The 18,428-nt window shown below is 41.4% G+C and overlaps 1 protein-coding gene across 1 annotated transcript; it reads left to right on the top strand.

Annotated features, from left to right (window-relative positions):
- The first annotated feature begins 4,904 nt into the window (after nt 1–4,904).
- On the top strand, nt 4,905–16,547 carry CD4H9orf64 (chromosome D4 C9orf64 homolog). The gene is made up of 4 exons (XM_042913368.1): nt 4,905–5,736; nt 6,246–6,505; nt 11,651–11,846; nt 15,773–16,547. The coding sequence occupies exons 1-4, from the start codon at nt 4,983–4,985 to the stop codon at nt 16,003–16,005; spliced, it is 1,443 nt and encodes a 480-aa protein (XP_042769302.1). The 5' UTR covers nt 4,905–4,982; the 3' UTR covers nt 16,006–16,547.
- Nucleotides 16,548–18,428: the final 1,881 nt, after the last annotated feature.

Below are 18,428 nucleotides of genomic sequence, written 5' to 3'. Positions count from 1 at the left end.
TTTAAGTCTTGTGCATAACCTTGTAAAGGAGCATTAATGGAACTCAGAGAACCTCTCAAGGACTGTGTGATTTGTTCCACAACTTTTTTGTGTTGTTTAGACAGCAAGGGAAACAAATAGATTACTGGTTTGTTAAAAAGGATGTAGCTCTGGAACAACCGGATAGAAGAGACATATAAGGCAAGTTATGTGGGAAGGGGCACAGAGCTTGAATCTCTGAAAAAAAAAATTTTTTTTTTTACATATATTTATTTTTGAAAGACAGAGTGAGAGCACGACCAGGGGAGGAGTAGAGAGAGAAGGAGACACAGAATCTGAAGCAGGCTCCAGGCTCTGAGCAAGCATTCAGCACAGAGCCCGACCCAGGGCTCAAACCCACGAACCGTGAGATCATGACCTGAGCCAAAGTCAGATGCTCAACTGATGGAGCCACCCAGGCACCCCATCTCCCTGAATCTCTAAATGTTCATCAGCTGGAAGCTCTGCACTGGTACTTATGATGTTTAGTGATTTCTCCTAAGTAGGAAATATACATTTCACTCGTTAAAAGCAACCCATGGTTCAAAAATTTCTAAATTGGTTTTGAACTGTAATGACAATGATATATCATGAAGATGATATATTTATTCCATTATACCTAAATATTTTTTAATGTTTATTTATTTAGAGAGAGAGAGAGAGAGCAGGGGAGGGGTAGAAAGAGAGGGAAAGAGAGAATCCCAAGCAGACAGAGAATCCGACTGTCAGCGCAGAACCCCACGCAGGGCTCGATTTCATCTCATGACCATGAGATCATGACCTGGGCCAAAATTAAGACAGTCAACTGACTGAGTCACCCAGGTGCCCCAATAACTAAATATTTTAAAACAGAAATTGAATTATTTAAGACTCATAGTGTTCACCAGAAAGAGTCCACTCTGTTCCTAAGCCAAAGCCTATAGATGGAACACTTTACACACAATAAGAAGAGAAAGAACTTCAAATGGTACTAAGAAAACCAGGATAATATAATGCCGCAGAAGCCAAGGGTGAATTTCAAGGAAGTGGTCAATTTTATCTTATTTTTTTTAATGTTTTTTAATGTTTATTCATTTTTGAGAGACAGAGACAGAGCACAAGCAGGGGAGGAGCAGAGAGAGAGAGAGGGAGACACAGAATCCAAAGCAGGCTCCAGGCTCTGAACTGTCAGCACAGAGCCCAATGTGGGGCTCGAATTCACTGACTACAAGATCATGACCTGAGCTGAAGTCGGATGCTTAACCGACTGAGCCACCCAGGTGCCCTGGAAGTGGTCAATTTTAAATGCTATAAATGGATTAATCAAAAAGAAAAGAAACAGAGGAAACTTGCACAGTAGTGAACCATCTCTTTTCTGTTAACCTTTCTTGGGGCTTTAGTCTATTGATCACTTCAATAGAGTCAGGGGAAATGAAAATAATACAGATGTCCTATCTTCAAAAATCCATTTTACATTCCTCCTTCTGTATATATGAAAAACTACAGCCTCCTCTCTAGCAATGTCTACTGTCCATACGGTGCTCTAGCCAACTTTTGCAACTTTTCCTCCAGAGTACCTCTTAACCCGCTGTTTTTTCTTTTCTTTTTTCTTTTCTTTTTTCTTTTCTTTTCTTTTCTTTTCTTTTCTTTTCTTTTCTTTTCTTTTCTTTTCTTTTCTTTTTTTCATGCTCATTTATTTATTTTGAGAGAGAGGGAGAGGGAGGGAGGGAGAGAGAGAGAGAGAGAATGAGAGAATGAGCTGGGGAGGAGCAAAGCGGAGGAGTAGAGAGAGAGGAAGAGAAAGAATCCCAAACAGGCTCCGTGGTTCCAGCTCAGAGAGAGCCTATCATGGGGTTTGATCTCACGAACCCTGACAACACAACCTAAGCCTGATACTTAACCAATTGAGCCAACCAAGTGCCCATTAACCCACTATTGCTGTAAGTTTCTGCCATACCTTATCATGACAGAAAACAGAAGATGTAGCAGTGATTGTTGCCAAAGCTTGACATTTAATGTAGCTATTCAGAATGATGGCCTTCTTGATGACTAGAACAGTTTAGCTTGGATATGTTTAGGAGTAGAGGGAAAGGTGATGGGGACAGAACATCATTGATCAAGGCTCCTCCCTCTGTTAACCTTGAAAATGCAAGCTTAGGGAGTATTTAGAGGTCATCTTGATCTCTTCAAAAGCCTATGCCTGTGGGTAGAGCTGCTGGCAAAGATTTTCAAAAGAAATAAACTCAGCCAGACTGTTCCTTTGGCTCTTTGCCCCTTTTATTTTCATCATCCTTTCTGTGGACACAATGCCCATCCTACAACCATAAAGACAAAAGTCATATACGAGGGAGAGTAAGACCAAAAGCAAGGAGCCTAGTTCCTTGCTGACATTCTCAAATGGCTGCATCAGCCCTGGAGTGCCTACCTCTGGATTTATTATATAGGAAAATCCCCTTTTTATTTAGTCACTATAGCCCGGTTTTCTGTCGAAGTACAATACTACCCAGCCATTTGATTGTCCGCCTTCCTCACCAGATCATGAGACGTCAGCAACCACATCTATATTTGCTACCTGTAAGATAGGAAGCTTTCATAGGAAGTTCTAGAAAACTCAAAATTGCCTTAAACTATAAGGAAGTTTAACTCACGTAACAAGATCCAAAAGTGAGATAGACTTAAAAGTTGACATAATTCAGGGGTACCTGGCTGGCTCGGTCAGTTAAGTGTCCACCTCTTGATTTTGGCTCAGGTCATGGTCTCACAGTTCATGGGGTTGAGCCCTGCATCTGGCTCTGCACTGAAAGCACAAAGTCTGATTGGGATTCTCTCTCTGCCGCTCTCTCTGCCCCCGACCTCAAAATAAGTAAACATTTTTAAAAAATCTTTAAAAAAACAAGTTGACATAATCCCATCACTCCAGCTCCATTACTCTGCTATTCTTTTTGCCTCCTCCGTGTGTTAACCTCACACACAGGTTGCCCATCAAAAGGACGGTAGCAATTTCACACCTCATATCCAAGCTCAATCACGTCCAGAGGGAGCATGAATCACTTTCTAAGTTCTCCTGGAAAAGCTTTTCTGAAAGCATCCTACACACCTATCTTTGCAATTCACTGGGGTGAACTGGGAAACATATATGACCCTAACCCAGTCCCCTGCAAGAGGGTGAAATTGTCCTTAGACCAGTCCAGACCACTCCTGGAGCTCAGGACGCTGAGCTAAGTGAGCTGTGAGTAAGAGGGATTCCTGAACAACATCAGGATTCTGTTGGGAGGGAAGGAGGGAAAGAATGCTGAGTAGGTAAGGACTCCCTTTTTGTATTCCCAACACCTTGTATATTTTTGGGGAGCGGGGGAAGGCAAAAAAAAAATTTTTTAATGTTTATTTATTTTTGAGAGCGACAGAGCATAAACAGGGGAGGGCAGAGAGAGAAGGAGACACAGAATCTGAAACAGGGTCCAGGCTCTGAGCCATCAGCACAGAGCCCGACGTGTGGCTTGAACCCATGAACCGTGACATTGTGACCTGAGCTGAGGTCAGACGCATAACCAACTGAGCCATCCAGGTGCCCCTCAACACCTTGTATATTAAAAGAATAAACCCACCTACTGCGCAAAATATATAATTTATCTCAACAATAAGTTGAGAGAAGGAAGCATGTTTTACTCATGTATACTACTCCTAGCGTTTAACTCAATATCCTGAACATAGTAGGAATTTAAATTGTTGGGTTTTCTCTGTCAATGAGAGGAAACAGCCTAAATTATATAACCGTCCTGGATTCTTTTGAGATTGCTAGATTTTTCTTGCTAATCAATTTCTTTGACTCCCATGACTTAGAGCTGCTGGGGTAGACAGGAAAAATCCCAAGTCAACAGATTTACATTTATTCAACAACAATATTAATGTGCTGGTGACTTTGTCTGGAAAAGCAAATCATAGTGAAGTCCTTAAAGTTTCTTTTTCTTACCAAAATGAAGAAACTGGAGGGATGATGTTCTGCTTCTCTGGGGGCACAGTTGTCAAACTTAAAAATTCCAAATCCTCCCCAAATTTTCCAATTCCAAGATTCCTTACTGTCAATAACTAGAGATGACTACTGTTGATTATTTTTAATAGTTGAGTTTCAAGGTGTGAACATTTCATATTATCCATGGAGATTTAAGTCTCTGAAGAAGAACAAAAATACATTTTGTTCTATATGAAAATACATATACTAAATTTTCATCACTAGGCAAATTTGGATCATCACTAAACTGACTTGGGTACCTCTCTCCTCATCCTATTAAAAAATATTTTTTTTCAGTTTGGGTCTGTAAGGTGAGACTTCCTCTTAACAATGTCTTCTCAGCAGGGCTACTAATATAGTCACTACTTGACCTGAATGGTTGGCATTGGTGAGTTTGGTTCACAGAAAGTGTCCTAGAGCTGGGGATTGATGAACAAAGGTTTGAATCTCAACCCAGAACACTGCTGTCACCAGGGACTAACCACTGAACCATACAGCTCTGTCAAAACAAGGAACACAACCGCCGCTTTTGTCACAGCCAGGACTAAAAGAGTCAGTAAGTAAGCACAATTCCAGGCACATAATGTTAACCTAACAATTTAATACACTTGTTTTCTCATCCATTTCTCTAAATTTCCCAACTAATCCTAAACGTCCATATGGCCTCCAAATGGGCCAGGAATTTAGCACGAGAGGCGTGCCTGGGAAATGGAGTTGTGGGGGACCCGTCAATCCGTGTCGCAGACTGGGGGCGATTCAGCCCCCTGCAACGACTGGCGCCGTCACGCTCGTCGCGGCCCAGGAACCCGGATGCTGGGGGTCGCCGAGGGCGTCTTGTCCCCACGTCACCCACCCTGAGAGGCGAGGGGCCGGGGCCGAAGGCAACGCTGCGCACCGCTCGCAGTCATCGCGACTCAGGCCACCGCGCCAAGCCGCAGTACCACGTGCCCGAAGAGAGGGTGCAAACGTGCACAAAATGGCGGAGCAGTACGCCGGGGCAGGAGGGAGGACAACTGCCTGCCAGCTCCCGCCGGACCCTCCGGGCAGTTTCCGGGTCTTCGGAACCGGAAACGGGTCCCAGGCGCGCGCCCGGGCGAGAGTGGGCGGGGCAGCCTTCCCGGAAGTGCCTCCGGTCGCGGCCGGGGGCGCGGCCCCGTGGCCTCCGCTGTTCAGCTTCGGAGGGCGGTGGAGGGAGGGGCCCCAGAACACGGCCGCCCTGTCCGGTGTCAGGGCGGCTGGGCGAGGGCGGTACCCCGTTAGGGCAGCGATCCCACGGTGGGTAGGGAAGGAGAGCTGCAGAGGGACCCGCGCCCTTCCCCGCTCAGAGAGGGAAGCGAGTTTGGCCAGCCGGCGGGTGAAAGCGACGTTCCTCAGTCCCAAGGGGAGGGGCGGAATGGACGGGCCCCTTCCTCCCCGGGAGTCTGCAAAATTCATTGCAGAGAACAGTCGGGATGTGTTCATCGACGGCGGAGGCGTGCGGAGGGTGGCCAAGCTGCTGCTCGCCAAGGCCTCGGGGCCCGAGCTGCGCCTGGGGGGCTGGAAGGCCCTTCACGAGCTGAATCCCAGGGCGGCCGACGAGGCCGCGGTCAACTGGGTGTTCGTGACAGACACGCTCAACTTCTCCTTCTGGTCGGAGCATGAGGAGCACAAATGTCTGGTGGGGTACAGGGGGAAAACGTACAGCGGGTACTGGTCCCTGTGCGCCGCGGTCAACAGAGCCCTCGACGAAGGTTGGTGCCCCCTGCCAGACCTGCGGCAGGGTTCGGTTCAGCGGGAGGGTCCCAAGGAGCGGGTCCGGCGTCTGGGTTAATACGGCGAACTTGAAGTTCTTCATTGCTTAAAGTGAAGCACTTCTTCTCTGTGTAAAATAGAAGTGTGAGAGGAGGCTGGCTATAAGTCCATTCTCAGTGAGAAATGATCCTAATGTTTATCATCAGCACAGCTAAGAATAAAAGTCAGTTTCCTAAAGAAAATCACTTTGATGACATCTGAAGAACAAAGGGACACCTATAACATTTTATGCAGTCAAAATACATCTGATGTAATATGACAATTGTTAGAAACGGATGAATAAATACAGATGAGTAAATAAAAAATGCTTCTGATTTTTAAATTCTTCATCCACTTTTCGTGCATTCCTGTAACACTCATTTGCTCTCCTATTGTATGTTGTAAAAGCTAGGGTCTAATGGATATAAAAGTATGACATTGTTCCTCTGCATTTTCTTTTCTCCCTAAGGGATCCCGATAACTAGTGCTTCCTACTATGCCACAGTGACCCTGGATCAGGTTCAGCACATATTCCGTTCTGACACGGACGTTCCCATGCCTTTGATAGAAGAGAGGCATCGGATTCTTAATGAAACCGGGAAAATTCTGCTTGAGAAGTTTGAAGGCTCTTTTCTTAATTGTGTCCGAAAAAGTGAAAAAAGCGCTCAGAAGTTAATGCACCTGGTAGTCGAAAGCTTTCCTTCTTACAGAGATGTGACTCAGTATGAGGTGAGTTGCTTCTGTTGGAGATTTTAGAATTCTTAATTATCTTCTCCTAGTTAACTCTTTTACTTCCAGAACTACTTTTGAGAATAAACACTTAAAAGTTGAAGTTGCTTCCTTGTGGACAAGGAACAGGAACAAAATTGTTAAGTAGTGTTTCAAGAGGTTACTTCTTTTATGTTTTCTAGTTAGTGTGTTTCCTTTATTCTTTTGTTCCTTTTTCATTGTCCTTTTAAAATGTTTCAAACATAAAAAACACTGGACCTTCAATATGATGTTGCTACTCAGGAATAATGAGGGCCTTCTGGAACTTCCAAAAATTTAGTTCATTGGATGAAAATTAGAAAATATTTCTAAATTCTCTCTAATAAAAAGTAATTTTTGGCAGATCTAATGTATATATACATACTGTGTGTTTTCTTTTTCACACAGAGTACTTTAACAGTGTTATTTATTTACTTTAAATAGATGATGTACTTTTTTTTTTATTTAAAAAAAATTTTTTTTACGTTTATTTATTTTTGAGACAGAGACAGAGCATGAATGGGGGAGGGGCAGAGAGAGAGGGAGACACAGAATCGGAAGCAGGCTCCAGGCTCTGAGCCATCAGCCCAGAGCCCCGGGCTCGAACCCACGAACCGCGAGATCGTGACCTGAGCTGAAGTCGGACGCTTAACCGACCGAGCCACCCAGGCGCCCCGATGATGTACTTTTAAAATGGCTAACATTTGGTATACCCTCCCAGTATACACCCAGAGTCTGTTTTTGTAAATTTTTTTTTAATTTTTTTTTTAACGTTTATTTATTTTTGAGACAGAGAGAGACAGAGCATGAACAGGGGAGGAGCAGAGAGAGAGGGAGACACAGAATCTGAAACAGGCTCCAGGCTCTGAGCTGTCAGCACAGAGCCTGAAGCGGGGCTTGAACTCATGACCCATGAAATCATGACCTGAGCTGAAGTTGGACACTTAACCGACTGAGCCACCCAGGCATCCTGATCGTTGGACTCTTGATTTCCACTCAGGTCATGATCCCAGGATTGTGGGCTGGAGAGCCCCATGTTGTGCTTGGTGCTGGGCATGGAGCCTACTTAAGATTCTCTCTTTCTCTCTCCTTTCTGCCCGTCTTGTCCACTTGTACTCGCTCTCTCTCTAAAGTAAAAATGGATAAATAAGTAACATAAAAAATTTTAAAAAAAGATATGTAAATAATAAGGGGCACCTGGGGTGTATAATTCTTGATCTTGGGGTTGTAAGTTTGAGCCCCTCATTGGGTGTGGAGATTGCTTAAAAGTAAAATCTTCAAAAGTTAAATAAAAGATACGTAAATAATTGAAGTACTTTGAGAAGTTAACTCCAAATCTGGAGGAATTCTGGACCTTTTGGGACTACTTTTGAATTTCAGAAAGTGTTAAAATCAAATGTATGTTTTTATTCATGTTTTAGATTTTCTAATTGCAAGAGTATAACATGTTTATTATAGCATTTGAAAAGTACAGAGAAGCAGTCTCTATTCTACCAGGAGGTAATCACTGTTCATAATTTGGTCTTGCTACATGTGTGTGTTTATGTGAATGTCTATACCATGGGCTGGGGACAGTTAGGATCATGCTGTATAAACTTTTAAAAGTCAACATATGAACATCTTTTCTATGTCAGTTCTTTCACAGCACAATTTTTTTCCATTTTAAAAAATATATTTTTAAAGCTTATTTTTACGAGAGACGAGAGAGAGAGAGAAAGCGTGAGTGGGGGAGGGGCAGAGAGAGAGGGAAAGAGAGAATCCCAAGCAGGTTCCATGCTGTCAATGCAGAGCCCAATGTGGGGCTTGAGCCCACAAACCATGAGATCATGACCTGAGCCAAAGTTGGATGCTTAACCAACTGAGCCACCCACACACCTCACATAGTACCATTTTTAATGACTTCACAGTATTCCACTGTATGGCTATCCAATCCCATATTTATTTGCCCAACTATTTTACCACAGTAATTCTATTTGATACACAGTTTTATTTTTTATTTAAAAAAAAATTTTTTTAACATTTATTTTTGAGACAGAGAGAGATAGAGCATGGACGGGAGAGGGTCAGAGAGAGAGGGAGACACAGAATCTGAAGCAGGCTCCAGGCTCTGAGCTGTCAGCACAGAGCCCGACGCGGGGCTCGAACCCACGAACTGCGAGATCATGACCTGAGCTGAAGTCGGAAGCTTAGCCGACTGAGCCAACCCAGGCGCCCCCACAGTTTTATTTTTTTAATTGAATTTTATGTCTTGTGTTCAGTTGTATGTGATAATAAGCAATACTGCACAATAGTTTAACACTTGTAATTATTTTCTTAGAATGGAATCCTAGTAGTGGAATTGCTGAGTCAGAGCATGGCCTGGATTTTCAGACTTGTAATACATAAAAATGCTAACGGTTCTCCAAAAAGATAATAACAAAGATGATCAGCAGCAGCATATGAGAATGCCCTTTTCCCGGCCCCTTCATAACATGGTTATGGTATTGGTTGCTATGTTTTTAAATCTTTAACAAGTTGCATAAAATAGTCACAATTGTTTTTCGTCAATATTTATTTACTGAGATTATCATTTGTTTTTAAACATTATAAATAAACTGATAAAAATAGAAAGTTTAAATGCAGACAGATTTAGATTAGGGATTTCCTAACCCGGCTGTATTCTAGAGTCAGTCAAGAAGCTTTAGAATTCAGATACTGTATATGTACTTCCAAAGCAGCTCTGAATTAGATTATTTAGTAACCATGTTAAAAGTCCTAATAAATTGCTTTCCTTAGGTGATAGTCTTTACTCTGACATACTGATAAACATACATGAAAACAAGAACTTTTTTGATACTTTAATCAGTAACATTTTATGTTTCTCTTAAACATTTGTAATTTTTGACCTTTCTAATTTATTCATGATAAATTTATTGAAGAAAATCAACTCATGGTCATGGATTTTTTTCATTGATAATTTTTTATGAAGTTACTATTTTGAAAATATTCACAAAGAAATATTATAGAACTATTATAGAACACATAGGGAATTGTTATTTTGGATTTGCTGGTATTTTCAGTGAGATCAATTAATATTTTAGAGATGAAGACTCTGATTACTAAAATCATTTGATTACTCAAACCGTATCAGCTTGTTAAGAAAATGTTTTATTGATGACTTTAATTTGTTTTTAGATTCCTCACTTGAATCTTATGTTTTGTTTTGTTTTTTCATTTTAAGGTATTATAATCTAATCTTTGTGATATCCTAGTTGGCTACCATGGCAACAGTGGTCATGATGTGACAATTTATGTTTTGTTCCATGCTAGCACTGATTTTGTTACATAAGTCGGGTTCTTATATTTTTCTAGTTTGACCTGTGAATCTTGTTAAAAACAGGAGACAATAGCTTTTATCTATTACAGAAAGCATGATGTATTAATTGTGTCTGATATACAATTTTATTCTGGGTTTTCTTCTATTTTGTTTTTAAAAAAAATGTTAATGTTTTTTATTTAATTTGAGAAAGAGCATGTGTGCGAGTGAGGGAGGGGCAGAGAGTAAGAGTCAGAATCCCAAGCAGGCTCTGCACTGTCGGCACAGACCCCGACACAGGGTTAGATCTCATAAACTGTGAAATCGTGACCTGAGATAAAATCAAGAGTCAGACGCTTAACTGACTGAACCACCCAGGTGCCCCCACAATTTTGTTTTGTATATTAACTTTTACGTCTTGCTCGTCAATATACTAGACTTGAATATAAACCTAGTTCCCAAATGTAAGTCCAGTCCAACAATTGCCAGCCTGTCATATTTTGATAGGTTTGGGAATGTTATTCCCAAACGATGTAGGGATACTTCTTAATGGTGATTTGTTCCACCCCCCCACCACCCCCACCCCCTGCAGCATTCAATTTAATTTACAGACTTTACATCATGTCAGAAAATGAGCATATGTGTTTGCCCTGGAAAACAAAATACTGAATTTCTTAAAGGTGGCCTTAAACAATTTACTTAGTAAAAGTAGGTCTGGATTGATTGCAGTGGGTATACCTTAAGGTCAGGCAATGTTAAGTTATTTCTCACTGGGACAAAGTATCATTGGAAGTGTTTTTTGGTTTTGTTTTGTTTTGCTTGTAAGTAAAGGAATCTGTATTATCATCCTAAGGAATTTTCACATGGAGCCTTTCCTTGAAGAATTTAATTTCATTTTTTACTTACTTCCATTCTCTTACTTAACACATTCTCCAAGGTGGTCAGGACAAATTTTGGGAGCCAGTAATACTGATTATTTTCCTTTAGCAGACAAGCAGTTATAAAAGATGATTTGAGATTATTACCTTTGGTATTAGGACTAGGAGTAGATTCTAATTCTAATCTGTGTTTTGGTATTAGGACTGGGAGTAGATTCTAATTCTAATCTGGGTTTTTCCATAGTTTATGCTGATCTGTATTTGTACTTTTATGGAGAACTTTTTGGTTAAGTTATAACCCAATATCCTATAATGCATGGCTAAATTTGTTTCTTCCTTGTGTAAATATAATTGGAAGGTAGTTTTGTTCTGTGGGTTTACAAATTGATATTGACTGTTTCCAGAAAGGTAGGCTTGATAAATTCTGGCTGTTCAGCAGTTATGTCTTTATCTCTGAAGTAAGTTAATCTGAAAGATAATAGTTAAAAAAATGAATGTTGTGATTCTCTTCAGAGGTGAGTTTAAGGATGATTGTTTTCCTCTTTATACTCTTCTGTATTTTACACAATTGATGGGAATTATGTTCTAATCAGAAAAATTTAAGAAACTGTCTAAATAAATGCTGTCTAGCCATTAAAAAGAATAAGCAGGTGGGTTATAGTGGTGCAGAAATATGTATGTGAAGTAATGTCATTGAAAAGGAACACTAAATAATACCACAATTACCACAATTATATTTTATGTGCCTTGAAAAATCTAGGAAGTAAATTTGGAGTGAAAGATAATTTAATATTTATTAGACTCCCTTTTTCTTCTAGTCAAGGTCTATAAATTCTCACCAACAGTAAAATTATTGCAGCCTTGAAAGATGTTTTCAATGCGTGCCTTTCTTTTTATAGCATGCATAAAGCTTTCAGATACCCAGGTAGCATTTATATTTTTTTCATTCATCAGGGGAAGAAAATTTCTTTCTACAAACGGGCCCAAATCCTCGTGGCAGATACGTGGAGTGTGTTAGAAGGAGAAGGAGACGGCTGCTTTAAGGACATCTCCAGTATCACCATGTTTGCTGACTATAGATTACCTCAGGTTCTTGTGCACCTCGGAGCCCTGAAATACTCAAAGGAACTACTGGAGAAGCTTCTCAAAGGTTTGCCAACTTAATTAAGACGGTCTTTCTTATCTAGTTTCTTTCATAGAAGTTCTCCTTTCCTTTAAAAAATAAAAATAAAAAAGCACTTGTTTAGTGTTAAAAGCACATGTAAAGAAAAATGCCAGGGTAATCGAAATACAGAGAAAATTGCTTTTGGTTGTTGTTTACACTGCAACGGAATATGGATATTGTAGGAAATTGTGCCGTTTGGACATTATAATTTCAGGGCCTCACAATAAAATGAAACCCAAATTTCTTTGACACGAAGGTGTGCAACACTGAAGTCCTGAAGGTGCAGTATCTGAAGAGTGTTAGTTAAGCACTGAAGAGCACACTATATTGTGAAATGTGAGGTGGGCTGAGAGGGAATATGCAGTGGGTTTCAAGTCAGGAGTCCCCAGGGTCTGCCGCTGGGTTACCTTGCTTAAGTGACTCACTTTTCTAGGCTTATTTATTTACCATTATTGGATTTGAGGAATCATTCTCAAGAGTGGGAGCCTTATTATAATAGATGAGTATAGATAATTGTGTGAAAATTAGCTTTTTGGTGGTTTTTTAAAAAATTTTTTAAAATTTTTTTTTTTTTTTTGAGAGAGAGAGAGAGAGAGAGAGAGAGACCGCGAACGGGGGAAGGGCAGAGAGAGAGGGAGACAGAGGATCTGAAGCAGGCTCTACACTGACAGCAGAGAGCCCAATGCGGGGCTCGAACTCATGAACCGTGAGATCATGACTTGAGCTGAAGCTGAATGCATAACTGACTGAGCCACCCAGGTCCCCCAGCTTTTTGTGTTTTAAACATTTCTGTGTATAAGAAAAATAATTACATAATTTTCACATTAATTTATCTCTTTGGGATGCAATCTTTTCAGCTACTCTTTATTTTTAAAAGCAAGTAGTTTTTATGCCTAACTTTCTCTTGTGAAATAAATTTCAATCACCCAAAACAGGAATAACACAGAATATAAAGGTACCATTGTTGCCGTGGTTGTTTCTACCAGTTTTTTATGCTGCCTTGGGCCATCCATTTTGTCCCTCTGTTTCTTCATTTGAAACATCACAAGCTATTTTGTGTCATAATGCTCACAGCCTGGATCATTAATTGCTGGATACCTTAAACATTTAAGCATTCAGGGCTTCTTTTCCATGTAGCCATATGCAGCTGATCTTTTTTTGGTGTATACACTGCTCGCCCCTATCCGTAAACATGCTCTTGCCTGGTTTCCCTCACCCAAATTCTCTTTTTTCCAATTCAAATCCTACACGCCCGCAGGGGCTTAGCTCAAATGCTGCCTCCTCCGCCTAGCTTTTTCCAGCTCTTCATAATTTGTCCATCTCCTTCTGAATGTATGTAGCACCCAGTTGTCTCTGCTACCGTGAGGAAAACCCTGCTGAGGAGGGATCACCGGCATAGCTGAACAGAGTTGTCTGAACATTCTTGTGCCGTCCACTTCAATTCCCAAGGCCATTTCCCAGGCATCCAGCTGCAACTGTCCAGCTTCTGAAAGGCTGTTCTTTCATCCTTAGCCAGTCTGACGTAGCGTGAACTAATTTCTCTGCCTCTTAGTTTATTTAAGCAAAGTTGGGATTTTTTTCCAAAAGTACTTTCCTAGCAAACTAGAGAAACAAACTATAAACATAAAGGAGTACACACTAGTATAGTACACTAAGTTTTAAAAACTAAAGTGAAATCTAGAACCAGGTAGCTTGACTAGATGAGGTAGAACCTTCCTTAACTGGTCTTCAGTGATACTTCTTCCAGATTTGAGTTGCGCTACACACTTATATTGTTTTTCCTCTCTTTTCTTCTGAATATCTCCAGGGCAGCCCTTGGAAGACCTACCCAGATTTCTGTCCATTTTTTTTTTTTTTTTAAATAAATGTGGTCTCTTCACTGTAGTATGAATTTAGATGTTGTTTCTGTCCATTTTATCTTTAACCCCTCTTCATCAAAGGCATATTTTTTTAACCATTTATAAATACTGTGCAATTTGGCTAAATTTATACTCTTCACTGTGATTCTAGGGCTGACACCAGTCATGGCATTTAAGGCCCACCCTAATCCCGTATGACCTTATTTTAACTTGATCACATCTGCAAAGATCCTATTTACAAGTAAGGACACATTCACATGTACCAGGAGTTAAGACTTGAATGTGACTTTTTGGGGGACACAGTTCAACATAGTTATTTACTGGATGGAGTGGATATAAGTAACACCATTTTGTTTTTTAACGTTTACTCATTTATGAGAGAGAGAGAGACAGAATGCAAGCAGAGGTGGGGTAGAGAGAGAGGGAGACACAGAATCCGAAGCAGGCTCCAGGCTCTGAGCTGTCAGCACAGAGCCCGACATGGGGCTCAAACTCACGAACCATGAGATCATGACCAGAGCCAAAGTCAGATGCTTAACTGACTGAGCCACCCAGGCGCCCCTAAGCAATACCATTTAAGACTGGAGGTGACAGAGTGGAACCTAGTGGGGCTGGGGCATTGCCCTACTTTTCAGTGGATCACAGGGCCTCTTAGGTACTCTGAAGCTCTGTGCTAGGGTGCAGATTGGTGGCCAGAGGCCAAATGTAACCTGCAGGTGTGTTTTGTTTGTCCTCAACCATGTTTTGTTTTGTTTCTAAATGTTTATTTATTTATTTTTGACAGAGAGAGAGAGAGAGAGAGAGAGAGAGAGAGCCAGCAAGCATGAGCAGGGTGGGGCAGAGAGAGAGAGGGAGAGAGAGTCCAAGTAGGCTCTCTGCCATCAGCTCAGAGCCCTAAGCAGGGCTTGAATTCATGAACTGTGACATAATGACCTGAGACGAAATCAAGAGTTGGCTGCTTAACGGACCGGGCCACCCAGGTGCCCTGGACTCGACAGTGTTTTGAGCACTTGTAATTAGTTACTAACACTTGACAGATTTCACATGAAAATCAAGCTTTCTGACTTTTGTAAAAGTAGAGAAATGTGGACTTACCTTTAGAAAGGGCAGCACACATTCTCTACCTCACCAGTTTGCATCTGGCTGCTGCCTTCACTTACTCTGTCTCTCTGATCCTTACAGGCAGTTCAGTTGTTGAGCCCAGTTCTAGTCTCAGTGGCAAAACGTAGTCAATGCCCATCCTGCAGGATCAGATGCACCCCGGAGTGGGGCACTGGAGAGACTGCAAGTCCTATGGGAGCTCTTGGCTACATATTAAGGCAGGGCTGGTGGAATGATCCTGAATCCAAAGAACAATGGTGGTTTTCCTTGCTCAGGTTAACAACTTTGATTTCCTGGGTTCTCCTTGATGCATTTAGGATGTACCTAAGACAATGTTCAATTTGTTTTTAGATGTTTATTTACTTTCGAGAGAGAGAGAGACAGAGCGTGAGTGGGGTGCGGGGGGCGGGGGGGGGAGTGTCGTGCAGAGAGAGAGGGAGACACAGAATCCAGATCAGGTTCCAGGCTCTGAGCTGTCAGCACAGAGCCCGACTCGGGGCTCAAACTCAGAAGCTGTGAGATTATGACCTGAGCTGAAGTCGGACACTTAGCCTTCTGAGCCACCCAGGTGCCCCAACAATGTTCAATTTTCAAGTGGGGAAGGGAGGTATTGTTTTTTTGGTCCCCTTGGAGTCCCCCAAATTTTGTAATTTTTTTTCCTGGCTATCAAATCCAATTTTAAATCCTTTGTTTTCAAGAATTTAATAATCTTGCCATCATATTTTTAAATTTATGGTTACCCCAAATTCATGTAGCAAATATTTATTGGGGAGCTAGTATGTACAAGGTGCTACGCTAGGTCCCAGGAACATTAGGACAAGCCAGACAAGGTCCCTGCTCTTGTGGAACTTGTAATTTAGAATTAATGCCTATTTTAGAAGTGGTTTAAAGTCTAAGTAGATTTTATATCACTGACTTAGTGCTTCCTGCTCTGTTTTTCCCCCCTTGCAGGAGAAATGCTCTCGTATGGGAATAGGCAAGAGGTGGAAATCAGAGGGTGCTCACTGTGGTGTGTTGAATTGATCCGGGATTGTCTTCTGGAGCTTATTGAAAACAAGGGTGAGAAAACCAGTGGCGAGATCAATTCCATTCTTCTGGATTATTACTTGTGGGACTATGCCCGTGACCACAGGGAAGATATGAAGGGAATTCCATTTCATCACACACGTTGTATTTATTACTGATCCAAAGTGTAAACTGACCCAAAGAAAACTCCTTGCATTTTTATATCCCATAATCACTTGCACAGTTGTGCCTTGGTACTAAGAGAAGGTGGCAGAGGTTATAGCAACAAGAAAATTGATTACCAAGTCTCACTTAAAAAAAAAATGTTTCCTGACATATCACTCTGTATTCCCAACTTTGCCTTCTTGTTGAGTTTTGGTCATATTTTCTCTTTCTGTGGACACATGACAGGAGTGTGAAGGAACTGTAATGCTTTCTTTAAATCTCAGATTTCTTAAAATGAATCATGCTTTATAATGTGATTACTCTTCAGTGATAATATTTCATCCATTCAACTGGTATTTTTCCTCAAGATGTGGTAATTTCCTACATACCTTAATCATGTGATATGACGGGGGGTGAGGGGGTAGGGTCTTTGCTGTCTGAATGCTGCTGCTCTCGTACAAATCAATCTTGACAGCTAATTTTAAACGTTTTATTGGTATTGACAGTGGGTTTTGCAGCTTAGGAGATCTGTCTAGAATTCTTTTTTTTTTTCCAGAGCCACTATACTGAAATTGAATAAAGATTTTAAAATTTTTTCTTAAGCCTGGAATGGATTATTTCATTAAAATAGAATTTACTACATATAATTTTAAAAGGTTTACAGATTTGATTATTTACTTTATGTTACAGAAATCTCAATATCTACCAAGCACTCATTTCCCACCTTTACCCCCCCCCCACCTTCCTTCCAACATAATCTTGGTTTTTGTTAGTTACCAACCTTGTCAGCTCACCCTGACTTTGTGTGAATGAGAAAAGACATCCTTTCCCCAAGCACTTTACTGCCATCTGCTGAAAATTGATCATAATAATCCTACAAGTGGCAATGAGTGGAGGTGAACGCGCCTCCCAGCCCCCTTTGTTGTGCACTGCACAACTTGCACCACCGTGCTTCTGTTTCCATCCCTCCCCTACCATGACTCGGGAAGGTGATCCCATCCCCATTTCCAAAGGTGGACCCTACTGAATATGAATGGTTTACTCGTGATAATCCTATCCTCTGCCTGTGATTGCTTTAGTAGTGGGTATCTAATTTCATTCTGGCCAGAGACATCAAAGGGGAAGTCTGCAGGGCAGCTTCTGGAAAAAGGTTTCTTCACTTTGAAGAAAGAGAACTAGGAGAAGGTCCCTCTTCCTCTGAGCAGAAGCTGTAGTAGCCATTGTATGGAGCCAGAGCCCCGCTACACCTGCCCTTCCTGAACCTGTCCTAGCTAAGGACGTCATTCCTGAGATAATAAACACATTACTTTATTATTGCTATCATTTTGAATTAGCCTTCTGAACTTGTACTAGAAAATATCACAACTAATAGTTTCCAATTTAACCTGCTCTCAGGAGACTCCTTCTGCGTCCCTTCCTGCACCTCTCCCTGTCCTGCTTATCCCTGTGCCCTTTCTTTCCTTTCCTCTTTTTTCTCTCTTCCCCCTCCTCCCTTTATCCTGCCTCTCCCTCTCCCTCCTCTCCTGTTTCCTCTCTCCTTCCTCCTCCAGGCCTACTCCATCATGTAAAGACAGGGAAAGTAGCCCAGGGCTACATGGTGCTCTCTGGTGTCCAAGACAGCTGTCTCTTCTTTTGTGCCACTGAGCATAGCTTGGACTCATGACCCAAGATGACTGCATTCTAATCTAGGCAGCAGGACTTAAGAAGCAATGAAGCTGAAGAGTGCAAGTGTTGCCAGGAAGGTTCTAGCATCTACCACATGCGTTTTTGCTTTCGTGTCACCGACTAGAACTTAGTCATATGACCACAACTCACTGCCAGAGAGGGCAGGAAAGTAGTCCGTATTCTAGGCGTTGTGTACCAGCCAAGCTCTGGAAGAAGTATGGATGGATATCGGCAAATAGCAAGTTTTCACCACCATGCCTGGATTTTGGAACTTTCATACCTGATACAGGCTAAGAATTTAAATAACATTTCACCTGATGTGTTTAACAGCTGCTGATCAGTTTGCAGACCTATTATTTCACTGGGGATTGCAAAATAGTAATGTTCTAACATTCTTGGTTTTGTGGGTCTGGTGCAAGGATAACCACTCTTGATGGATTTGAGGGTAATCTGGGGAACATAATGAATGTGGAGCTGGCCACTGGCATTCTGGAAGATAAGAATATTGAAATAGGATCTGGAAATTTTTTTTTTTTTTTTTTTTTTTTTTGTCTCTTGTTTTGGTTGTGTTGATTCATTCTACACACCCTCTGAAAGATAGTTAATGTGCATGTGCACAGCCCCGGGAGTCCCCTCATCAGAGCCCTCCATCTAGAGACCACTTGGTTTACTGTCACTAGCATAGCTGGAGCATTAGTTCTTATTCTTTGATGACTCGGTTTCCTTTAGTAGCTTTTGCTTTGTAACAAGTTCAAAAACATTTTGGCCTTTT

Source organism: Panthera leo, chromosome D4 (assembly GCF_018350215.1).
Source record: "Panthera leo isolate Ple1 chromosome D4, P.leo_Ple1_pat1.1, whole genome shotgun sequence".
Lineage (NCBI taxonomy): Eukaryota > Metazoa > Chordata > Mammalia > Carnivora > Felidae > Panthera > Panthera leo.
This window is presented reverse-complemented; position numbering and strand designations above follow the sequence as displayed.